Source organism: Fusarium phalaenopsidis (assembly GCF_050370095.1).
Source record: "Fusarium phalaenopsidis strain FUZ10S chromosome Unknown contig_32296, whole genome shotgun sequence".
Taxonomy (NCBI): domain Eukaryota; kingdom Fungi; phylum Ascomycota; class Sordariomycetes; order Hypocreales; family Nectriaceae; genus Fusarium; species Fusarium phalaenopsidis.
In genome coordinates this window covers 180,741-205,366 of record NW_028145408.1, presented here as the reverse complement: position 1 = coordinate 205,366, position 24,626 = coordinate 180,741, and the positions used below count along the sequence as shown (strand labels likewise).

Below are 24,626 nucleotides of genomic sequence, written 5' to 3'. Positions count from 1 at the left end.
CCTTGTTATTGATGAAAAGAGCATGCTAGGGCTTAAGCAGCTGGCGCGGATCGATTCCCGCCTGCGGCAGGCCTTTCCACAGCGTAGCCTCGAGTTCTTTGGTGGTGTGAGCGTCTTGCTTGTGGGCGATTTCATCTAGTTACCACCTGTCCGGTAAAAGCCCCTGTATTCGACTAGCACCAGCCTGTCTTCGCTGGAAAGGAGAGGACAGGCGGCCTACCGGTTATTTGACCGCACCTTCTTTCTGGCCATGGTACAACGACAGACTGGCGCTGATCAGGCCCGGTTCCGTTAGGCGCTGCAAGAACTGCGTGAAGTTAAGTTATCTATACCGTCCTGGGACCTCCTTAATAATCGGGCACAGGCCAAGCTAACGCAGAGCGAGGTTGACAGATTCAGGGCCCCTATGCGGGTGTATTCTATGAAAGCCCGCGTTAACCAATACAATTACGAGCATATAATGCACCTCAACGCCCCGGCAATACAGGTGGAGGCAAAGAACCAGGGCAACGGCGCGGGGCAGGCGCCAAGCGACCATGCTGGCAACCTATCTAACAAGTTTCCTGTTGCTAAGGGCGCCAGGGTAATGCTCACAACTAATTTATGGCAGCCAGCTGGCCTAGTGAATGGCGCCCAGGGTACTGTATACGATATCGCCTGGAATGAAGGCGCCAAACCATGGGAAGACCCTCCGGCCGTTATTATGGTGGATTTCGATAGCTACGACAGACCGCCGTATCTAACAACTAACGAGGGCAGGAAAATCATACCCATCCTTCCAGTCACGCGTGATTTCCTAGTAGGCAACGAGACCTGCGCTCGCACGCAGTTTACCCTGATCGTGGCATTTGCCATCACTGTTCACAAATGCCAGAGCCTAACGAAGGATCAGATAGTTACTGACCTCGCTACACGCGACTTCCAGGCCGGTATTAGTTATGTTGCTGTCCCACGAGTTACCTCGGTGCAAGGCCTACTCCTTTAGGCGCCTTTCGATCGTCAGAGCCTCTATAACCACAAGCCCCCGGACGGTTTATACGCGTGCGTTTCCTACGTACTGCGTTTGTGGCTGACTATAAGGCAGGGATGAAGATGCGCCTTGCTGACCAACAGCGCCGTCAGGCTCAACAGCTGATCGATCCGCCGTATCCACCACGGTACATGGACTAAATGGCGTTTTCATGTAAGCTACAGGGAAAGGGGAACTCGATATACGGCATATAGTTAGATTGGGCCTGTCAGGAAGCGTGAGAGTGAACCCTGACTATCAGTCAACTTCTTTGCGACAGGTTTGAAGCGGTTTAACAGCTGGTCACCCGCCGCAAGAGAAGGAGGGTTCTAGGGGGTCCTCCTAGGAGAGTTGAATTGCAGATATACGATATTTACCCTATTAAGGGCAAGGATCACTACCATCGTAAATAGCTTCACGGTCAGCGTGAACGTTACACCACAACTAGCATCAGGCAACAGCCTGCTGCCTATGAGATCGGCAGACTGAACGCAGGTATAAGAGACCGACTCTCGTCACTCCTTTAGATAGAAAACTAAGCGCTCATTTGATCCTCATGGCCCATCAGTACCTGCGACATACCCTTCGGGCTAGATATTCAGCCGTTAAGTCTCTTGCCTTGGCAACTTAATGGGTGTTCGAAGTCTTTTAGTCGATATAGACTTGTGTGGTTACTATGCTTTGAATAGCCGTAAGCATCTAGGATCTTTTGTAAGCCTAGGTTGTCTGCACATGGCCTGACACAGCAAGAGGTCAGAATTTAGCTCGCCGTACTACGAACCATTCATCTGTACGTGCCCACCACGCGTGCATACCGCTGAAATAAAAAATACGAGGTTGACTTGGATTCACTGTAACCTTGGAACCTCTGATTAGAACCTCCGCTTATATTTCTATACTCTTCTGTAACTAGATCCGGAATGGTGTGTGTGATGCGCCTCCCTGTATGGTTACGGGTTCGCTTATAGTAGATGCAGACTTGTATGATTACTGTGCTTTGAATAGCCGTAAGCATCTAGGATCTTTTATAAGCCTAGGTTGTCTGCACGTGGCCTGACAGAGCAAGAGGTCAGAATTTAACGCGCCGTACTACGAACCATTCAGTGTCGGGACGTGCCCACCACGCGTGCATACAGTTGAAATAAATTACGAGGTTGCAGTGAACTCAGATGCTGAATCCATGCTAACCTCGTATTTTTTTTTATTTCGCCGCTTATTATGGCCTTTCGCAGAACTCTATTCGGGTATTTACCTCCGAACTATATGATTACCCAAGGTAATCGCCGAATAGTGGAACGCTTATGAAATCTCTTTAGATAGGATGCGCCTATAATAAATATATATAAATATGCCCGCTTGTGCCAGAGTTAAGACGGATCATCCAGCTTTATTACACAAATCATCTTAGCTTACGATACCATTAAACTCAATAATTCGGCTACTTAATATCTCGACATGCAGCTTTCTAAGCTAGTCCTCGCTCTTTCAACAGTGGGCTTCGCTGCCGCCGATACTTATTCGTGCAAAGGAAGCTCACAGTGTCACAACGATTTGATACCAGCTTTTCAGTCGGCCTGGCAGAAAATCAGTGACGAGTACACATACCGTGCTGGCGGGTAAGTAGCTTGAAATACCAGCCTTATGAGTTGGTTTAGGTGTTGAAAACTAATATTTCTATTTTTAGTAAGGATAGTGGTGTCTGTGCTTCGAAGACGCTCAGCGTTGGTGCTGCTGGTATATTTGTGAAGGGCAATGGCTGTACAGCCAAAGGAGGCGTCCTGAAGCAATTCTACGACGAGATCCGCAACCGTGGATGTAAAGCATGTGGCTTTGTGGATTTTGGAAATGGGTGTCAAATCAAACTCGACTACGTAACTGGTTGTGCAAACTAATGTATAACCGCTACATTAGTACGAGCTTCTCTTAGAAGCATGTTGATAATCTTCGTCTAGGTGCTGATTTGGAATTCAAGGATGGGTATGAAATATAAACGAAATTGGGTGATAAAATAGCAAAAAAAAAAAAAAAAAAAAAAAAAAAAAAAAAAAAGGGTCCTAACGATTACTATAGGTAACGATAGCTACCTAAGTACTTACTACTATCACTAATATATCCCTTTACAGTAATATATACTGTAGTCAAGTAAAAGTGCAATGGTAACAGGTACTCAACCTGGCCTGATGTGGATCTTATGACCGCGTTTTGTCTGCACATTGTGGCAAAATAAGCCTTTCGTTGATGATTGACCTAGCCAAATGCGGAGCTTTTTTTCAGTGTTTCTCCCCGGAATCCCTGCTTGCACATGTTCCATGGATCACGGAATGACACGAACTCGAGAAGCCTGTGAGCCATGTCGGTAAGTCACCACGCGCCCCTCGTTTCAAAGTAAAGGGATGTACATGTATACTATCTGTCTATGTAGCCGTAAAAAGTCGAAATGCACAGGGGAAAAGCCAACTTGCTCATTTTGTCAACGACTTGGCCTTTCATGTGTCTATCTCTCGAGGGCACGATCGACGCGACAAGGGACTTCAAACGGTGTAACAAAAAAGTCAGTTGGTCTATGAACAAGCTATGTAAAATGTGAGCTGATGGAATTTCCAGGCTGTCTACCAAAGATCGTATCCAAATGCTGGAAGATCAGCTTAGTGATATCTTTGGTCTGTTGCGGTAGGTTGCAGCTATTTCGGAACAGGGTCGCCTTCTACATAAAAAACGCCTAATCTCTATGAGCCCATTGTCTGACAACAATACACCCGGAGAACCTGACCAGGCACTCGCTGTTGGCAATTCCCAACTTGCTCTCGTCACTGACTCGCCAGAGGCAGTGGTCCAAGTATCGGATGCCACCCGGACTTGTGACAAGTTTACCAAACCAGGTAAAGTCATTCAAGAAACAACACGATATTTGTTAAAATGGCAATGCTAATAATTCCACCAGCTATGATCCCCCGCCAGAGGCACTAAATAATTTCGTGCAAATTTCCAAAACTACTCTTCACCTTCAACCTTTGCCACTATTCAACCCCGACGACCTCCGGGAAAGAATGGCCATTCTTCCTCAGTTCCTCCTGCATAGTTTCTTGGCGCTTATGCTGAAGTTATCCAGCCACGAGTTCTACCACGGCGAGGAGGTAGAGGCTGCTAGCTTTTATAATCGGCTGGCAGCAGATGCTACCATGCGTCTCGCATTTGACGGGGCCCCGAGACTAGAGGTGATCCAGTCATTATGTCTATTGACTTTGAGGAACATTGCAGGTATGTGAATTCAATTCGGCGTTTTTGATCTGTTATTCACGCTCTAACCTTGAGCTGGTGACACTTCACGAGCTTGCATGACTACCGGTGCCGCTGCCAGGCTCGATAGTCTCCGCAGACCTCAGCGGCACGGTTCTTCGTTGGCGAACGAACTCGATGTCCGATGTTTTTGGAGCGTTTACATGCTTGAGACTATATTATTTCCAAATATACCGAAGGCCCCGGAAATGGACAAGTCCAGCCAACACTCACCAAGTGTCGAGCCGCCATTGCCGATCCCACACGACAACGACCGACTCGATGCACCGGACCTCGATATTTCAGATGGAACGACCGAAGATTTGGGCATCAACACGTACTGTGTCGAGATGATTAGTGTATGGGGAAAGGTCGCCTCTCTGTTGCACAAAACGTGGCTGGGTGAAGTTGAAACTCCCTGGTTGCCGGGCTCGACATTCTCAAGACTGAACGTCTTACTATACGAGTACGAGGCCCAACTGCATCACAAGCATTTGCTAAGAAACCTCTTCCCGTCCAGGAGATCATCAGACGAGATATGCAGCTATCTTGAGTATTGGCATCCATGGTTGACAATGCATATGACCCTGCATGCCTCGCTTGCACTAATGAATCACCCATTCATCCACCTAGTTGCCTTGCGGCGCAAGAAAGGTGTTTACCAATCCCGGCTATTTCTTCAGCAGGTGATCGACCAAGCGTTACTACACACAGGATGGGTCGTTTGGCTTGTGGATATGTTTAAAGATGCGTCTTTTGAGATCTACAACCCCCTACTCGGGTCGATAGTTGCAGCTATAGCCACAATACCGTGACTGTACCAGTTCGCCAAAGATATCAAGGTTTCCCGCAAAGCGGTTGAGGACTTGGACAAATGCGAGATGTTCCTCCAGCGGTTATCATTTACATGGCCATATATTTCTCGAAAGGTATGTTCTGAAGAGGACGACTCGTTTTCGTCTCATCGACAGTGTCAGATAGGGCCCATGACCAACCTGCTATTCAACATTGGTGCTGATGGTGATCATAGCTCGATGGCCTCAGAGAGCTGAAATTGTTTGTCGCAGACAAACAAAAAGACGTGCCAGGCAAGGCAACCAAGATAACGGTTCCATCGGGCATGCTTTGGGAACTCCTTGATCCTAGTATCTGTGATGCTACCCTATCTGGCTCTCAGCCTCCAGCACTCTCGGAGGCAAGCATATATGTTACCACTCATCTTCTCCATCCCTTGGCCGATGACAATATCCAAAAGAGTCTGATGGATAGTGACGCAGGCAGCTTTGAAGATGCGTTTACATTAAGCCAAGATGATCTACAAGGGGTTTATGTAAATAGTAGTGTTTTCCCGTTTAATTACAATATCATATAGGAATATTCCATTCTTGATCAGCTCATAGTGCGTCTAAGACTAAGCGAGTATTATTATTTTAGTATAGAAATCATTAAACTTATTAATAAAGGAGTTTTATATGATGGCCAACATTTAGAAGACGAGGGACATGGCTGCCACTTAAATGTCATTGTCACAAAGTTGTGCCAGAGATGTTTTTATCCCAGCGATTTTGCCATCGACGATACCACAATCTCGAGGGGCGAGCTATTTCCAGGGGGCCAACTATGGTTTTCAAGGATTGATTGGAAGAGAACAAGGTCGCGGGAGTTCATTCTGGTCAATCCCTTAACGGAGACCTTCTGGTTCGCATTCTTCCGCATCTTTGATGCTAGTGGTTAGACAGCCCGGTACTGACAAGAAATGGGACCTGATACTACATCAGACTAACACACCCTAGGCCAAAAGCCTGGTGGCCGCCGGGAAGGCCTCCGGAGTCTTTTACTGTGGTTAACCTCAGATCCTTTAGGGCTAGATTGGGATCTTTAACCCAGCTAACATCGCTAAGATTTCCCAGCAAGGGGAGCCGGGGAGGCTGCGGGATTGGCCCGAATTCGCTTGTCATGGTGAAGGCTACCCCGGATGAGTTCGTCGCTAGTGCTTCGACTGGTAAGAAGAAGAAGAGAGATGAGAAGTTTGAACAGCTATGGGGTATGCCAGGAACACGTCTTTTATTTGGTAGCTGATACAGCATGGTGAACATGCTCTGCGCGCGATGGCATTCGTCAGCCAGGATGAGATCGCCTCCTGCGGACGTCCGATGTCCTGCGGACACCCAATATCCTGCTTCCCCACCGCTGATGTACGTAATGTGGTTTTGTGAGTTCGGCAGTTGCAAACGCTTAAACGCCGACTCCGTGGCTTTAAATGGCCAGGGGCTGCCTTGCGCCCACCCCTGTCGGTAGTGAACTTTCAGGAACTTCTGCAGGTCGGGGTCTCGGCGGTTTCAGCTGTGTGACGCACTGTGAAGGTAAAGATTCGAGAGATTTTAGGGCTGTGCAAAAACCAAAGAGCTCCTTAAATCCTCTTTTTACCTAGATCATGCGTTTTCGTTAGTTCGTTGACATCACTTTTTTTTTTCTTGTACTATCTCGCAGACCATTGCTCGCCACCAATATCGCCATACACTGACCCCTGGCGCCACAGACGCCTTGGATCACAGGCGAAAGCAGAGCCTGTACCTTGCCACCTACACTTCACCCATCGAGTTCCGCCGAAGCAAGCACCTGTATCAACATACACGAAAAAGCTTTGCCAACACGCCTGGATATGAGTCAATCAATGAACTCATCATGGGAGTCACTGCTGCAGGATATGGGTGATGTCCTCAGTAGGGATTACGTGGAAGGCTTTCTTAAGCATGAAATCGATGCCCTCCACCATCGGGAAACTTGCTGGCACCAAGCTGGGACCAAGGGTTTGTACGAGATGCTTCGAGCCAACATCTCAGAGTCTCCAGGATGGAACCCGACGATTGAAAGTGGTCTTTACAACATATCCAGCTTCGGCAATGATTACTCCATCGAGCTTTTAACCCGGCACTTCATCGTTAATGGAATACATAAGTCGATGTACATGTGGCTCACTTTTGCGCACAGTGAGTCTTGAAAAGAAGGATCAATAGTTGAGTTGTCTAGAGTTAACAAGTATGGCAGTTTTTACGATGGCCGCTGGTTTTTTCCTAGTGTATCCAATTATCCTGTTGCTCCAGTCTGTTACCGTTCTATGCGATCTCATCAACAATCCAGTCGCCAAGCATAAAGTCAAGAGATGGGAAACAATACTGCAAGGATTTGGCTTTTGCCCGCTCCTGATTGCTGGCCTTACCACCGGAATATTAGCCATGGGCACATCTGATCATTTTAGGACTGAACATGGCGTGTGTTTCTTGTTTCCCTTGTCAAATCAAAGGCAAATAGCTAACTCGTCACGAAACAGATCATTGGCATTGTTACCAGCGTGCTGGCATTTTTCATCATCACCATACATTACATCCAACTCTACTTCAACTCACAGATGAGCCGGACTGCACGCGGAACTTGGTGGCGTCAGAACATCCATTACTTCGACATGGCTATCTGTCAAATAATCCTCATCATTTCGGGATTTGCTTTATCTGATGGGTTTGACGATCTCGCCTTCATGGGCCTTTGCGCCGTCCAGCTATCGATGCAATGGTCATTCTCACTGGGCATGATAGTCGTCTTCATCTGGAATAGCGCTGTGGTTATGATGACCGCTCAGTGGTTCTTGGTTCGGAGGGCTGAGGGCGAAACAACCCGGCTTTGGAGGCTGGTCCGCTTTCGACGCCGCCAGCGCACGTCACAGTCCCCCTTGATCCCAATGCAGGGGGAGCCTGACCCAGGCACTTCTTCGTCTGTTTGATTACTACGTTGGCCCGCCCTCTTCCTTTTAATTCAAGTTCTAGATTTTAGATTCCTATAAGCTAAAATAAAGCATTTAATAACCGTTGCCAGCCTTATGTCTACAGAATCACTGCTAGAATGTCACTTTTTCTTACTGAGCTGGCCTAGGAAATGCGGCATCAATTGACGAAGATGCCCTTTGTACTCCCAATCAGTAAGATCAGCGTCTATACCAGATTGTCGCAACTTTGAAACCATTGTATACGAGTCCCGGTTCGGCAACCCGCGGACGTCGGTTCGGTAACCCGCGGACGTCAGTTCGGCAGTCCGCGGGACCCCGGTTCGTGAGTAAGCGGGATATATGAGTCGTGCATTATGACCACGGTCTCGTCACGAAATCTTGCACCGATCAAGTTCCCCCAATCACGGAGGGATGCCGCCTGAACCGTAATCTAAGATCGCCAAGACCCAACAACCTTCGCGATCCTTCAAGATCCACCGCTACTATGTAAGCACTCATGCGAAAAAGCCGGAAGCCAGGGCCGCCGCCACACGAGGCTATGCCTAAATTTAGAAATGTTCAAGAAGTACGCGTGATCCTGATCTTTTCGTGAATGCATCTTATCACCATGATGCTATGATGTGTTGACAATGTGTTCTTTGTTATAGTTGAAGCCCGGCCCTTGATGGGTTAACTGAGCCAGAAGATCGCATCTTATCACCCAGAAGCAATATCATGTCGCTCTCTTGGAAATGCCGCTTCGCTTCTCACATGTCAGATTTACGAGATATGATGCAATCAATGGTACCACTCAGCAGTTCACTACTCGATGTCTTATCACAACCATGCTTTCCCTCAATGTTTACTAAATGTTTTGCGTGCGCTGGTTTTCCAGGGCATCAAAAGTTGAGGCGTGAACCGGGATGTCCGGATGATGCGTTTACTTGAACGCGTCAGCCTGCGAGGTCAAAACTCAAGGCGGCGTTTTCGGAAGTGGAAACAACTCCGGCAATGTTGTCGCAACCAGCCAGCCGCACTAACTTTTCGGTGGCTTCCTCCAATCGTCAGCCGCCATGAGCCTCAACTCCAACTTTAGCTCCACTGCGGCCCACGGGCATGGACAACTTGACCCGGAAATTCGGACGAGTTGTTAAACGCCTGACAGATGTGCTCCATATATTTTGTCAAACGCCTGCTTCAGTTTTGAGCTTGTTCCTCTACTTTGATCACACGCGCTGAGCTTAGAGCTTGAACCTCACCTCTGAAACATGGCCACCACAACAGGAAGATCTATGCAGCTCACCCAGCAACAAGCGGACGTCCTCAAGACAGGCTGCCATGATCTGATTGCGGGATACGACACGTCTTACGGCTATGTTCCCACCTTTGGCGCCGGAATTGCATTCTGCATCCTCTTCCTGCTCAGCACTTCCGCCCATGTTTTTCAGTTTGCAAGGGTGCGAAGATGGACCTCGCTGACTTTCGCTCTTGGGGCTATGAGTATGAAGAACACAACATTATTCTCAGCCCGTTCGTTTGCTGACCGACCTCTTGCAGCTGAGTTGATAGGCTGGGCTGGCCGTACTTGGTCGAGCAAATGCCCATATAACGGCGATGCATTTCTCATGCAGATTACGACGCTCATTATCGCGCCAACCTTCTTCACAGCAGGGCTCTATGTCATCCTTGGCACTCTTATAAACAGACTGGGCCGCAGCTCTTCGCTTCTGGGGCCGAAAATGTATGCTATTGTCTTTCTGACAGCTGACATCGTCGCGCTTGTTATCCAGGCTATCGGTGGAGCGTTAGCTTCTACCGAAGCTGACAAGATCAACGGGGACACGGAAACGGGAACTAACATAATGGTGAGTGGTTTTTATCACTATGAGATCTAGCTCGACTGGTGTTGAGCTACAAAGCTAACAGATATGTTGTTCAATAGGTTGCCGGTATTGTGTTCCAGATGGCAGCCATGATTGTCTTTACCGGCTTGGTTCTAGACTTCATGAGAAGGGTGTTCATAAAGAAAACCTACCTTTCATATGGTAAGGCTGGACTAGAACCACCCAACAGTCTGCCAGTGACATATGCCTGGCTGCTGGTGGCAGTCTGTGTTTCCCTGGGCATGATTTTCATCAGAAGCATTTACCGTACAGTTGAGCTCGCGCAGGGTTGGGAGGGATATTTGATTACCCATGAAGGTTATTTCATCGGCTTGGATGCTTGTCTTATGATTATCGCTGTGGGAATCTTTAACTTTCTCGACCCAGTGTTTCTCCTTCCAGATAAAGACATCCATGAAGGGGTCTTTGCGGGTGATCACGAGATGAGCGACCTAACCTATGAGTAGCTCTGAGAGTAAAAGAAATTGTACAAAAGAAAATAGAAAAAAAATCCATGACATCCAAAACTCGCTTTATATAGAACATTTCCAATCCACAATGACTTGAGGTGAGCTGCAAAGGTAGTGGTTAAGGCGAAGAGAGTGACAGCTGAAATGTCTTGAAGGGGTTTCCATTGTTTTTCGGCATTCCCTGCTTGCCCACCCATCAAGTCGGTCCTTGAGTCACTTTCGCTGCTAGATCCAAGAGCGCGTGCGGCCTTACCCATCCAGACATCCAATAGGGATCATCGTTGGACACTCATTTTCACTGGTTACGCCCAAGTTTGTTCAGCCACACTTGACGAGTGTCTGTGGAATCCTAGCTTGAGCAGAGCTGGGTTCTTTGTGCAGCATGGCTATAGCTGTTTTTCTGAGTGAGATTGAGAGGTAACGGAGCTGAGAGTCGGGCGAGTTGGGCTGGTGGGAAGACTTGTCATCGAGCGAAGCTCCCATCACAGGCGGTAATTTCCTCAAGCACAATTTTAGTGAGGTTGCGCTAGGTAGAAGCTGAGATAATGGTCTCGAACCTTGATAAAACGTAGTAGTGACTCAGAATCTTGGCTCACGTTTTGTAGATAAAAGTTCTCATCCCAGCCTCTGAGATGTTACTGAAAGTCACATAGGTGCCTCAACCCCAACATTGGAGAGAACTAAATCTGCTCAGATACAACAAAACGTGTCTCCTGGTCTGAGCGGACAAGACATGGCTAGCACACTCCTTGAAGCCATCCGTCACGCTTCAGCAGTAAAGCATGGGGTAAGTCAAGGGACTAAGGGTAGAAGGAAGAGCAAGAAGAGCTTGTAGATTAGCTATCGGTACGAGATTTCCAACAGAATAGTCCAATATGAATCACTTCGGTCTTCATCAATAAAGCAACGGCTGTGCTAGTTGCCAGTGCTTGTTTCGTTGATATACCATTCAATCAGGTCAAATCAAAACGCCATAAACATTATCAAGGCCGCAGTTCCCATCATGGCCAAGTACGGCTCCAGGCGGCGCGCTCCGCTTTCGACAATTTGCTCCGGCTCGTACGTGCTCGGCCTGGTCGAATTCATCGTGCCGTTCCAACAATACCGCGAAAAGCAATCGACGCACTTGGAGGGCATATCGGTCTTGGTGCGCGCCAGGCTGCGAGCCAATATCGCGCAGCCTACGCAGGCGGGCCAGTTCGAGTCGACTGTACTATTCCCCATGGTCGCGACGTTATATCCGTTCCGTATAATCTCGTTCCGCTCCGTGTCACTGTATTCAAGATCAAAGGTAGAGAAGTTGGATTGGTAGGTGTACGGCGCATTGGGTAGATAGACTATTAGTGGCCCTGGTGACGAGTCTGTGCCTGTATTGCAGCCGAAAAATGTCGGGCGCTTGTTCAAGCCGAGGTTGATAAAAGTGTTCTGATCTGGGACTTTGGGAAACTCGTCGTTCTGAGTCGAAACGCCGCCTGATGACCTCTGGTACGTTGCCACGAGTGCCGTGCCGTTTGGCCAGTGGGTTGTTGTGTCGGCTGAACCATCGACGGCGAATATGACGTCAACTTGGCGCTCCGATAAGAGCAATGGATGCAAGGGAATGTTTTGGAGGTCCTCGCCACCGTCTACGAGGGTGAGGACGGTGCTATCGGCGTTGGAGTTGTTTGTGGGATTGTACTTGTAGAACGGGTTGGGCCAGCTAGCAATGTCCCGGTTGTCTTCTCCAACATCTGCCAACGTATTGTTGAGAGCCCTGATCAAGAAGTCCGGAGCATTCTCGACTTTGGCGATCTGCAGAAATGCCTGGTTGAACAGTGACGAGGAGGTACCCATGACGAACCCGGCGTTATCCACCCCGGCAACGCAATCTCCATTACGTCTGATTGTGCCGTTCTCAAAGTCAGATCCGATGTACTTGAGAGGGGCAAAAGCGCCAAGTGATGGATCATAGGACCCCATTTCCCATGGGTTGAACTCCACGATGGTAGAGTTGTCAGCTATTTGAAGCTGGCCTGACGTCCGCTCCACTGCAACAATGAGTGGCATAGGCGCTTTCGCCTCAGTGAACTCGGTGTCATTTGCAATTGACGAGAAAGTGTATGCTAGACATTGTTAGCTGCTGTTCTGATGGTGACTGACAACCATACCAGGCCCTCCATCAGTGGCATTGACGAGTTGGTACGACAAAGCTCTTCCCCAGTAATCGGTTATGGTTATGTTGTACCCTGCATCCTCCTTGCTCTTTACATCATCATACAGCTCGCGATAGTACCGCGTTACGGATATGTTTGCTGGCCCTAGATTTACCGATGTGAGTAAACACCACCTAGGCTGACTTGTGGACAACAAACCTTCAATGATGGACTCATCAAACTGCCAAAGGCTGTCAAGAAAACCGCTCTGTGCAAAGATGATGGACTCGACCGTGGTGAAGTTCTGCACATAGAGGCTTCCAACAACCCAACTACCTCCGGACAGTCCACTAAGGTAGGTGGCAGCTTGGAGAATTCCACCGAGTTGTCCCTTGTCCGTGGAGCTTGTGGACCGGTTGTCGAACGCGGCGATGGCACCGGCCCCGTTCATCATGGCCCGATAACCACCACCGGAGATGGCGATGCCAATTCGCGGCAAGTCATCGCCATCATCTACGAGACCGTTTATATAGGCGTCAATGTCGATGCCACCGATTTCGGCTCTATCAAGGACATCTTTCAGCGCCGAAATAGTGTTGTTACCACGGAGCTGTAGCCATGCTGTTTCGTTGGCTGACAGTGCTGTAGCATTGCGGATGACTGGCCGTCTCGAAGGGCATGAGACTTGGCTAGGTGCGTAGCCGTCTGGGGCGTCTGGAACAGCTCTTGGCTCAATAAATGGCAAGTAGGCATGTGTCACTGTCCCAAAGCTTCAGCCGGGGCTCGGTTTGTTGTGGAGCATTCACCTACCCGGAAACCAGACCAGCAGACTCGCCAGGAAGATTGGCCCACCGTACACAAGCATTGTGGGTTGTTGATCAAGGTCCGATGCAGTCTTGTTCAGCGCTTTTCGTTTTATTTAATTCAAGCTGTCGACAATGGGAGAATTGACAGATTTAAGTATCAATAACACGAAGGTCAGTTTGAGATCTTTACTGCATCGCACTCTCTCTTGGGTCATGGTGACATCGTCGGCTTGTGCGCGCTTGGAGTCAAGGTTTCTAGTTCCACAGCGGTGGCTTGAGCCACAACGGCTTGCTCTCAATCTGGTTGACCTAGGGAACATCTCTCTATCCCAATAGGCCTGTTCCCATTATAGTTTTTGTGGCTCTTGTGGGTTCGTGCACCCTCAAGGGACAACACAAAATGGGAGCCAGCGGGGGACATAAAACATAAGACTCAGAGAGGTGAGGGCACAGCCAATTCAGTCTCGTGTATTTTGTCCCCCACTAGGGGAGGCAGAGAAGTGTTTTTAAGGTTGGCGCTTGGAGAGAATTGACTGCGACTGTGACCCAGTAATGTAGGATCGTTCATCACTGACACTTGCTTTGCTTTGGAGAGTATTTCCCTGATCCTGGGATCCGAGAACCTTGTGATATTGACCTAATGGAAACCACCCAATGGTGCCTCGGCACACTCGACAGGACCCTTGATGACAGCGGCTGTCACATTATCATCTGATATCTGGCTCTGCGCTGGTTCTAGGTAGAGGCTGTTAGATCACGTTTCCGCCCTGACGGCACACTTACCAAACACAAAGACCGCAACAGCCTGGTTCCCCCGCCCGCCCAGCATCCTGACCGCGAAGCCCTCGGCCGCGCAGAGGGAGTCAAACTTGTTCTGTCCAACATACGGCACGTTCCAGAGAAACGTCACCTTGTAGCTCTCTTCGTAGCCGATGACTCGGTACGTGACTGAGCCGCTGACTCCGGCGCCCACGTGGCTGGACTTGCAGCGCAACATACCACTCTCGCCTGCTAAGATTTGTGCTGGCGGTCGTGAATCCTGCGTGTCCATCCAATGACCGTGCTGGAGACTTGGGGAGTCTGGTTCGAGATCGAGCTCCTCGTTCGTGTGGTTCAGAATCACCACTAAGAGCTCCCTGCTGGTCATGTTGTCACTGGCTCGGGGCGCAAGTCGCTCCACTGTTTGAGCTGATAGGTAAAATGTGATATGAAAACTACCTGGCAGTGAGGAATACTTGGCATGATCTTTCCGACCACGTGGGAGGAACGACGTGCTGATATACTGCCATGAATCCTGCCTGAATCGATCTAGACCGACACCGACAGCTTCAACTTGCTGTCCGATGATGCACGCGTTTCATCATTCACGTATTCAGTGGGCTTAACGACAAGATGATAGGGAAACTCAATATTCGGAGGGTGGGAACCGGTCGCGTGGACTGACCCGAGCGCATTTAGGTTGGGGGCGTACTTGCAAACAAGATTCTCTCAACCCCTCATTGACAACATGCAGAAACGGAAACAAAGGTTTTCAGCACAAGAGTGAAAATTACTTTCCAGCTTTTCCATCATACGGGACCTGGTCAAGGTAATATTACCTACTACCTGCAATGGTGACAAGAAGCCATCAGCCACAACAGTCATTAATACATGACGGTATCAAAGCCCAATAACGTAAGGTACCATTACTCTAATACCAGGAGGAGATAAAAACACAACTTATTCATCGCATTCCCTTTATCCACTTCTCGTCAACTCTCGTTCCCATCAATTGAATGACCATTCATGATATATTCCCTCAAGCAGCCTGCTTCACCATCTGCACCGTGACCGCAGGCCTCTTCTCCTCCGGTGCCAGCTCAAACACCCCAACCCCCGAAACACTCTCTTTCGCCTCAACAGCCTCCTCCTTGACCTCCTTGGGTTGTATGACCTTTCCCTCCAGGCGAGGATCCCCTGCCTCCATCGGCGCATACAGACTCAGCAGCTCATTCAGCCTCGCCCTCTGCACACAGTTCTCGATCTTCCAGCTGGCCGCCAGCTCATCCAGCTCCTCAAATGTCTTGCCCCTAAAGTACTCTGCCCACTCCGGGATCATGTACTCGGCCATGGTGATGCCGCGGATGCCGCGGAAAACGTGCATGTGCATGCGCCACTGCCAGGGGTACTTCTTGCCATGCTTCGCGGAGACATTGTCCTCGAACCACTTGTGTAGGGGGTCGAAGAGGCCCTCTTGGAGGTGCGCGTCGTCGTAGGCCCACGAGTCGACGGCGAGGTCGCGCTTCTTGCGGATGATGGGGGAGAGGAGCTTGAGCCACGGGGACGAGGGGGAGACGTATGCAAGGCCCATGACGTTGATGTCCTTGTAGCACCAGATGCTCCATGCTAAATGTGTAAGTCATTGGTGGGATTAGAGTTGATGGAGGCTTACCGATGCTTTCGGCCGTGTAGATGGCCATCTGCTTGTCTAACATGTTGAACCGCTCGTCGTTCTGGACTTTATAGTCGGGATTGTACTCCTCCCGCTCGTAGATGGGGCCAAACTCGCCTGGTTCATCAGCAGCAGTCTCATAATCAGGAACTCTATCTTACCGTTCCATACTGGGACTCCATGCTCCTTCATAAAGGCCGCCTTTCTATCGTACATCTTCCGGATGTACTCATCCTGCTCCTTCAGGCCCTGATACCTACCGATCCTATTGGGGAACCCGAAACCACAGTAATCGTGGATCGCGTACACGGAATTCGGAAACACGTCTGTGAAACCCGAAAAGTCCATGCTGAAAGTGTTTCCCTCCAGAAACAGGATGTGATCAGGGTCAACTGCCCTCACAGCAGGTACTATCCTGTCATAAAACGAGAGCAGCCGCGTCCACTGCTCGTCAGCCGGCTCATTCAACAGGTTGTATCCTGCGATCCAGGGATTGCCCCTGTACCGACTGGCAATAACCTCCCACAGGTGGACGACCCTATCCTGGAAGTGTTTGTGGTCCCAGAATGCCGCGTAGCCAGTCGGGTTGTCAGAGTGCCAGTCCTGGTTCTGGCCGCCGGGCGCTGAGTGGAGGTCTAATATGGCGTAGATCTTGTACTTTGTGCACTAGAAGTCGCAGGGGTTAGCTCAGTCAATAAACACCCTTGGAAACTTACAATCTCAATCGCCCTGTCAAGATGCTTGAAACCCTCCTCCTTGATGACAAAGGGATTCATGTCGTCCTCAAAGTGGTGGTAGTTGAACGATAGGCGAAGGCAGTTGAAGCCCAGCGACGAGAGGAACTCGCCGTCCTTTTCAGTGAAGAAGTACTCGAGGAACTTGTCGAAGAAGAAGTCGTACTTTTCGCGGCCGAGTACCTTGAGGAGGGCTGCGCGGATCTGGCACTCACGGCCGGGGAAGCCATTGATGAAGTTCTCCATCATCATCCAGCCGCCGAGAGTGGTCTTAAAGTGTCAGTTTGAGCTGATGTATGGTGCTGTAGGACTTACGCCTCGGAGGAGGACGGGCTTGCCACCTGCATCGACGATGCTGGTGCCTGACGTTCTCAGCATTCCGGTAGCCATTTTGACTCCAACAGATAATGAAGAGAAATTACAAAAAAGTGTTTTGGCCAGAGAGGAGTGCCCAGGGAGAGCAGAGCCCCTAAATACCCACCTGTTATCTCGGTCGTCTCCATGTGAATCGCGCATCCTCCGACCCTGTTCGGAGAACATTCGGTCGATCATCCTATACTGCCATGACATACTCCATGCGATAATAGGCTAAATGGTTCATTCTCTAGCGTCCCCGCTGAATGGGGAGTTGAGACATGATGAACGTGTAAATGTTGGGATCTTGGCTGTACGTCGGCATAACATAACATCTCCTGACCAACTTACAAACACCCCTGCATATTAGTCCCGCTAAGAAACCACCTGTTCTCTCACCAATCCTCGCCATCGGCAGAAAAACACCTCGTCTGACCAGCGCCACTCAGCTCATCCTCGGCCTGCTCATCATCCGCCGCGTCGTCCAATGGCCCAAGTGATGCCATTGCCCACCGAAACTAGAAAACCATCCCCGACGCTACGGCGGAGCTAATGGAGGGTCAAAAGTGGAGACCCTTCGGGCTTGCGATTTAGCTCCCCCGAAGCAACGCCATTGGCCTGACCCGAGGATTCCTCCTGTGGGGGGATCTCCATGTCAAACTCCCACTCCCACCCATGCCACCGGCTTCACTAGTCATGACCACTGACTCAACTAGGTATCCTGACACGAAAAACCTTGCCATATCCCCATGGGGAGCCCTCTAGGACTTCTCCGTTCTTGTTGATGCCTGTGGGGGAAATCACCCCGGTCTCTCAACACCAACTCGCCTAAATGCCGTCTCCATCTCGTGGTCTCTGATCCTTTTTTCTGGGTAGAAGAAACTCAATTACATTAGCCGCGCGAGTCTAGTGGCGTCGGGTCCTTTGATGCCCTGATATAAAGAAGCTGTAGATGCCACTTGAACCAACATCCCTCAAGCACTCGACATCACCTCTTCTCTCCCCAACATGAATGCCCTCCGTCAACGCCTCCCAGCCCCCCGGCAGGACCAAGCAGCCCGCAAAGCATGCAAGCAAGGCGGCGATGCCCCAGCCAAGGACTCGTACGAGCCCTCTCGCATGGCCCAGCTCGCAGGGGATGCACCACCATGGTATCACTCCGCAGCCCGTCGACGGCTCTACTTTCTCCTCTTTCCAGCAGCCGTCGTCTCCTACGCAACCAGCGGGTACGTTCTCCTCATCACCATCGGTCTTGTGGCTCAGTTATCCCATCAAGGGCTGAGCTTCAACTATATCGAAAAGAGAAAAAAAACACAATATCAACACATCACCTCATCATCATCATCATCATCATCATCATCATCATCATGATTGCTAATATTCCACTTCAATTAGATACGATGGTAGCATGATGAATTCTCTCCAGACGGTCTCCTACTGGGACGACTTCTTCGACAACCCACGAGGCGCCCAGCTCGGCCTCATGAGCTCCATCATGTCCCTCGGATCCATCTGCTCCACCCCCATCGCCCCCTACGTCGCCGACAGGTTTGGCCGCCGCTGGGGAATCACCGTCGGCAGCATCATCATGATCATCGGGGCGGTCCTCCAGTGCGAGAGCGTCAACTTTGCCATGTTTGTTGTGAGCAGGTTCATCCTAGGATTCGGGCTATCTTTTGCGACTACTTCTGCACCCAGTCTCGTCTCTGAGCTTTCTCACCCCAAGGATCGCGTCACTGTAACGGCCATCTGCAATACTTGGTAGGACTCACTCAATTTGTGGAAGTAACATTGCTAATCCCTACAGTTGGTTCCTCGGCAGCATCGCAGCAGCTTGGATCACATTTGGCACGCGTCGAATCCCCAGCACCTGGTCTTGGAGACTTCCTTCGCTCCTGCAGATGGCACCTAGCTTGATCCAGTTGTCTACCATCTGGTTCCTGCCTGAATCCCCTCGATGGCTCATGTCCAAGGACCGCGATGACGAAGCCCTCGCCGCCCTAAAGCAATACCATGGAGACGGTAACGAAACCGAGCTTGTCCGATGTGAATACGAAGAGATCCGCGCTGCAATTGACAACGAGAAGCGTGAGTTGTCTAAGCGCCGTGGATAGCTGTCTACTAACACTGTCCTAGTCTCCGGTGCAACAACCTGGAAGTCCATGGTCAGCACCAGCGGCAACCGATACCGCATGTTCCTCGTCCTCTGCATGGGCTTCATGAGCCAATGGTCAGGCAACGGCCTCATCGCCTACTGTAAGTGCCGCGTATCTCCCCCTCAAACACCGTCTAATGGCACCAGACCTCTCCCGCGTCATGGATACGGTTGGCATCACAAACAAAAACATTCAGGCTCTCGTCAACGGCCTCATCAACGTCTGGAACTTTGCCCTCGCCCTTACAACCGCCTTCTTCGTCGAGCGTGTGGGCCGCCGCCCTCTCTTCCGTGCGTCAACCCTCGGCATGCTCACGGTCTTTACGGCCTGGACAATCGCATCTGCCGAGTTTGACAAGACGGGCGCCAAAGCGGCGGGCATAGCAGTCATGGCTCTCATCTTTGTCTTCCAGATGTTCTACTGCATTGCGTTTTCGCCGCTGCCGGTCGCCTACTCTGTTGAGGTTCTGCCGTATTCGATCCGCGCCAAGGGGATGGCTACATATGTGTTTTCTACAAAGTGCGCTGTCTTTGTGAACCAATACGTCAACGTGAGTCCCATTGTCTTGCATCTTTAATTGTTGAGTTAAGTTGACATTTGTAGCCGATTGGCCTTGACGACATTGGCTGGAAGTATTACCTTGTCTATGTTGCCATCCTCGCCGTGGAGAGTTTCATCGCCTATGGGTGGTTCCTCGAGACAAAGGGCAAGGCTCTTGAGGAAATTGCCGTTATCTTTGATGGTGAGGTTGCGGATGTCCGGGTAACTGACCTAAAGAATGATGGTGTCGTGGAGCAGGATGAGAATGTCGAGCGCAAGGTCTAGTGGCAATGCAGGTGATGCAGTCCCATGCAAGATATCGAGAGATATGATAGTATGGACTCAAGCAACTCTATAGTTGAGCTTTGTGAGCAGAGATAGTGAAGCCATCTTCATATATGTCTGTTATTGATGTTCCATGAATGCTGCTCAACACCATCATAGCATCGCCAACAAGTCGATAGCAGTTACCTCGGTCCCACCAGTGCAACTTGGAATACATCCTTCTCAGCGGAGCTCTTCCCACTATCGAGCAGCCATCCTCTCCCTGCACGCTGCATCCAACTTTTCCAGCACCTCCAAATGCCAGCCAAACTCCCCAACGCTAACCCCAAACTTTCTGAGGTTCCTCTTCCCCACCTGAATTGTCTCCTCGATATCCCCCGGCAAAATCTCCCTCAACACATCGCAAAATGTCGCAATTCGCAGTATCATGACCATCGTAAAGGTACTAACACAACATTCAGAACAACAACTACTTCGTCAAGGGGAGTGTCAACTTACACCATGCCGCTTGCAAATAGACACGTTATCCTATTAACAGGATTCGCATCAAACACGCCGATAAAGCCCTTGCACCCCTCAAGGCACATCCTGCACCTCTCCAGTATGGCCTCCTTGCACGGGTGCGTGTGAAAGTGACCCACATTGAGCAAGACGTACTCGATAAACGGCCTGTGGACAATGTACTGCCCGGCGTAGTACCGCCCCTGAAGCCGGACAATATTCCACGCGTGGTTGCCCAGGCGCCTCGACGTCCCCGGTGATGCCTCCTCCTCCGGCTGCTGCTGCTCCTCCGCGCGACTAAGCAGAACGTCCGGGAGGTTGCGGTAGATGGTGCTGTGGTAAGACCAGAGGTCGTTGGTCGTGCGGAGGAGCCAGTTGGCGTAGTTTGTCCGCGTCATGCGGAAGTGGTCCTTGCTGTCGTAGACGACGCTGTTGACGTGGTTGAGGAACCGCCGGATGGCGGCGTTAGTGCTGATCTGAAAGGCGACCAGCTCCTCTGCGGGATCTAGCGACGTGGACTCCGGTCTGGGGGTGGCAGTCTCGGCAGATTTACCACGTGGAGCGCCTTGGATAGGGTACGGGACGAGGTCCTCGTAGCGGGCAATACCTGAGGGCAGAGTGATGGATATTTCGGAGACAAAGTCACCCTCGAAGATGAAGGCTACCCAGTACAGCCGACGGAATGCTTCGGAAAAGACGTCGTTTTCCTTTGAGCCGATGAGAGTCCTAGAGGGGTGAGTAACATCATCAAGCCGACCAGTTCGAGCGTACCTCTTCGCCAAAGCCTCACATTTCACAGCCGTAGCATGCGCCCAGTGAAACGAGTCCGACACTTGACCTCTTGCTCCCATGTATATACTACACATGTCAGCACCTCTTGATGTCTAGATGAATAACCTCTCACCTAGCAAGCATGGCACACTGCGTCGCCTCGAGCGTCAGATCCGAGGAGATGTGCCCCATTAACAGCTGCGCCTTCTGCCACAGCTGAACATGGGGAAATTCTGCCGGAGTATCTTGGCCTTCCTCCCTAGTTTTAGGTGATCGGAACGGTCGTTTCCGTGGAGCGAAATCACCCAAGCAAAGCACAAGCAGCAAAAGACAGTAACCAGCAGACGACACGGAATGACCACCTTCTTCATCACGTCCTTCAGAGCCAGAGACCCGATGCAGCACATCCAGCATTTCATCATGCGACAAGAGCGGGAAGAACACATTGACCTCTGCAAAGTACGAGTCCAACATGCGTCGATACGTCTCGAAGGAATCCCCAAACCCAGATATTCTCCACGACTCCGGAGGAAACAGCTTCGGTTCCTGGTCAGGCTTCCGCTGGAAGAAGATGTCAGTCGCTTCAGTCGAAAGAACATTCCTGTGAGAGGTCCTCGTCGGGGCGATATCCGAGAGCAGCTGCCGTACAACAGGCCAATTAAACACGTGATTCGCACAAGCCGTGTGTGACAGCGGGATCAAGATCTGAAAATCCTGCGGCTCCATCTCTGGCGCATCATTCCCACCACCGCCCTGCCACCCTGCTCCAGGCGGCTGATGTGTCACATTATCATCTTGCCCGCCGCCAAACCCTGGCGTCGCAAAGATGCGATCCTCGAGCAGCTGTATCCTCTCGAGGAGGATCAGCGTGTTGGCCTCGATCTTTGGCTGCTGCGAGTCCCTGTACACGCAGGCTACGTTCTGCGTCACGCACAGGCTGCACTTTGGCTTGGCGGCGTCGCATCGCGTCTTCCGGGCGCGGCAGTTTGTGCAGGCCTGCCAGACGCGGCGGCGGGGGGGGAAGTACTGAGAGGTTGGGAATGATGTTGAGCTCATGGCATTTCGGGTCTGAGGTTAAAAGGATGAAGTTGTCGGATTGGACCCTGCACATAGGTCTAGGGGTGGTCACGTGTATGTAACCGCCCAGCGGGAAAACCCCGGGTACCTACCTAGGTATGAGGGGGTTTAAAATAATTTTGTCTTTCCTGTGACATAACCTTGAACTTTCGGACCAGTGCTATAGGGTGAAACAAGGCATCGATCCGTGCATGGGCAATGCCCTTGGTCTCCGGAATCTCGATCTAGGAAAAGACAAAGCCAATGGCAGAAAAACCAGCAAAGAGAATTCCACTCTTACTGCACAATTATAATTTATAAACGCCTGTTCTCCTTATAGCTTATAGAGTACTAGGGAAATTACCAAGTCGCCCTCCATCTACTACCAGGATTGCCCTATTTGTATATGCACCAGCTTGCGATGCTAGGTAAAGAATTGTACCGGCGATTTCTTGTTCTTCGCCCATCCGTTGCAAGGGTACAATATTTTGAGGAATTGCCAGGCTGTCATCTGCGTCGTTCTTGTACGGTTTGACAGTGTTAACCGACATAGCACTTGGGAATACTAAACGATGTATTAGAAAATGAGTGCTGAGAAAAGCTGGAATTGTGAAATGATGCCGTAATAGTATGAAAATGTTAACTTACAACCAGGTGCGATTCCATTTGCCCTTAGAGTTTGTCAGTGCATATCTTGAATCTCCAGGGTTGAAAGATTACCTACCGGATGTTCCATTGAGGGAGTGTCACAGCCAGCTGTTTAGTGGCCAATACTGCTGCTGCCTTAGACTGGCCATAAGCCCATCCGCTCGGTGCTTTCTTGTTGAAGCCCGCAATTGAGGTTGTGGTAATAATTTGCGATGATTGCTGCAAGTTGCCTTTTCGATTGCCCGCATCTAAGAGCGTTAGGCAGGCCATAGCCGTGTACCAGACAGCCGTGACATTGATCGTAAATGTATCTGTGTAGGACTGAACGTCATGGCTGAGGTTTTGCGCGGCCCAGTTTTTTAGTGTTGTTTCGGGCGTAGGAGTTGCGACTTGAGGGCCTAGTGTCCCGGCGTTGCATATCAGCAGATTGAGATACCCGGTATCCTTCTTGATCAACTCGACCATTCCCTGTATGCTTTCCTTGGACGTGACATCGCATTGAATGGGTACTGCTTGAGGACCTATTACAGCTGCAGCTTCCTGCAAGATTTCGAGGCGTCTACCTGCGATATAGACTTTGGCAGCTCCGTTTCTGGCAAGCCCTTTTGCCATCATCAAACCAAGCCCTATGTGTATTAGAACATACGTACTAGGGGAGGAAGCTCGGGAATGCCCCATACCAGAACCACCTCCTGTCACTAGGGCAAGCAAGCCTTTGACGTTGAAGAGCGTCTGCGACGCGAGAGCGGTGTGGTTGAGTTTATCAGCCATTTCAAAATACAAGCCCGAGTAACTTGTGCGAGTAGTTCAGATCGTGGGATAGCAACGAGATTCCTTAGGACTGATGCTATTTGAGTGCCAATCGTGTGGGACGTGCTGGAGGCTGGCCTATTCATATACAATCTAGATGAACCAATTCGATTGACTCTGCATTTATTCTGATGATTGCCAAAAGGGATCCAAACCCGAAGACAAATTGTGCGGTCCCCACACTCACAGTTCCTAAATCCAGTAGTAACGTTGTATGCCTTCCATGATTGGAGCCGATCAACTTCGGCACCGAGGAGTGTGCCGAGAAGTCCACCCGCACAGGACATGACCCAATGACCAAAGTTGAATCACCACACGTCTCCAGCCACCGAGACCCACCTCCGAGCCCGACACCAAAGCCGACTACTCTGGCCCCGAGGATGCTTTTAGTGACTACCTGAGGTGGGTGGCCGACCGATATCAACTATCAGAGCTTCTTACGCTAAAAACCAATTGGCTGCCAATCGTAAATGTGAAGAAACACCGTACAGAGCCTACCGCGTCGGCCTGGAACGGTCGGTGACTGTTTCGGAGCCGAAGCTCGCATGCATCTCCTCGAGCTAGCATCGTTTCCCCAGACTTATCTTTTGCGGGGAAATCGAGATATCTCCAGGTCACAGGGTCGTCTTATCTCGTAGCCCCTGTCATTCAGGGATAGGAACTTAGTGGCAGGACAGGTATCAGCAAGTAGTTGTATTTATAAAGGCTCAGAGTGACACGTCCACTTCTTACCAATCCAAGCCAGTCCTCATTTAGCCATTTTACCTCCATCATTGCCTTCTCTGGATTTCTTGTCACCTGTCTCTTGGGATCAAAGCACACAGCAACATGAGTCCTTCCGGCGTTGGGACCATCGACCGGGACGTCGCTCCCATCACGTCAGATAAAGACGGCGAACCGCACGCTCAAGCCAGTGACAGCAGAAGCCTCGAAATAGGAACGACCCTTCCGATTAGAAACGAACAGACTCATCGTGGATTCAAGCCGTGCCACTCTCAGATGAT

At 50.3% G+C, this 24,626-nt stretch overlaps 7 protein-coding genes across 7 annotated transcripts; 3 read left to right on the top strand and 4 right to left on the bottom strand.

Annotated features, from left to right (window-relative positions):
- Positions 1–460: 460 nt before the first annotated feature.
- On the top strand, positions 461–985 carry LRP88_05655 (uncharacterized protein; the record flags this gene model as incomplete). Its single annotated transcript, XM_083242205.1, has 1 exon — positions 461–985. The coding sequence occupies one exon, from the start codon at positions 461–463 to the stop codon at positions 983–985; it is 525 nt and encodes a 174-aa protein (XP_083101141.1).
- An 8,328-nt stretch (positions 986–9,313) lies between these two features.
- Positions 9,314–10,395, top strand: LRP88_05654 (RTA1 like protein-domain-containing protein; the record flags this gene model as incomplete). The annotated part of the gene is made up of 3 exons (XM_083242204.1): positions 9,314–9,545; positions 9,603–9,910; positions 9,988–10,395. The coding sequence occupies 3 exons, from the start codon at positions 9,314–9,316 to the stop codon at positions 10,393–10,395; spliced, it is 948 nt and encodes a 315-aa protein (XP_083101140.1).
- Positions 10,396–11,361: 966 nt separating this feature from the next.
- LRP88_05653 (lysophospholipase catalytic domain-containing protein) lies at positions 11,362–13,395 on the bottom strand (the record flags this gene model as incomplete). Its single annotated transcript, XM_083242203.1, has 4 exons — positions 11,362–12,500; positions 12,551–12,589; positions 12,750–13,255; positions 13,337–13,395. The coding sequence occupies 4 exons, from the start codon at positions 13,393–13,395 to the stop codon at positions 11,362–11,364; spliced, it is 1,743 nt and encodes a 580-aa protein (XP_083101139.1).
- A 578-nt stretch (positions 13,396–13,973) lies between these two features.
- Positions 13,974–14,483, bottom strand: LRP88_05652 (uncharacterized protein; the record flags this gene model as incomplete). Its single annotated transcript, XM_083242202.1, has 2 exons — positions 13,974–14,071; positions 14,120–14,483. The coding sequence occupies 2 exons, from the start codon at positions 14,481–14,483 to the stop codon at positions 13,974–13,976; spliced, it is 462 nt and encodes a 153-aa protein (XP_083101138.1).
- Positions 14,484–15,134: 651 nt separating this feature from the next.
- LRP88_05651 (glycoside hydrolase superfamily) lies at positions 15,135–16,891 on the bottom strand (the record flags this gene model as incomplete). The annotated part of the gene is made up of 4 exons (XM_083242201.1): positions 15,135–15,721; positions 15,929–16,433; positions 16,484–16,771; positions 16,832–16,891. The coding sequence occupies 4 exons, from the start codon at positions 16,889–16,891 to the stop codon at positions 15,135–15,137; spliced, it is 1,440 nt and encodes a 479-aa protein (XP_083101137.1).
- Positions 16,892–17,863: 972 nt separating this feature from the next.
- LRP88_05650 (general substrate transporter) lies at positions 17,864–19,836 on the top strand (the record flags this gene model as incomplete). The annotated part of the gene is made up of 6 exons (XM_083242200.1): positions 17,864–18,081; positions 18,251–18,490; positions 18,663–18,943; positions 18,992–19,122; positions 19,208–19,561; positions 19,615–19,836. The coding sequence occupies 6 exons, from the start codon at positions 17,864–17,866 to the stop codon at positions 19,834–19,836; spliced, it is 1,446 nt and encodes a 481-aa protein (XP_083101136.1).
- Positions 19,837–20,330: 494 nt separating this feature from the next.
- LRP88_05649 (uncharacterized protein) lies at positions 20,331–22,164 on the bottom strand (the record flags this gene model as incomplete). Its single annotated transcript, XM_083242199.1, has 2 exons — positions 20,331–21,063; positions 21,242–22,164. 2 exons carry the CDS (start codon positions 22,162–22,164, stop codon positions 20,331–20,333), a joined length of 1,656 nt encoding a protein of 551 aa, XP_083101135.1.
- Between the last annotated feature and the right edge of the window lie 2,462 nt (positions 22,165–24,626).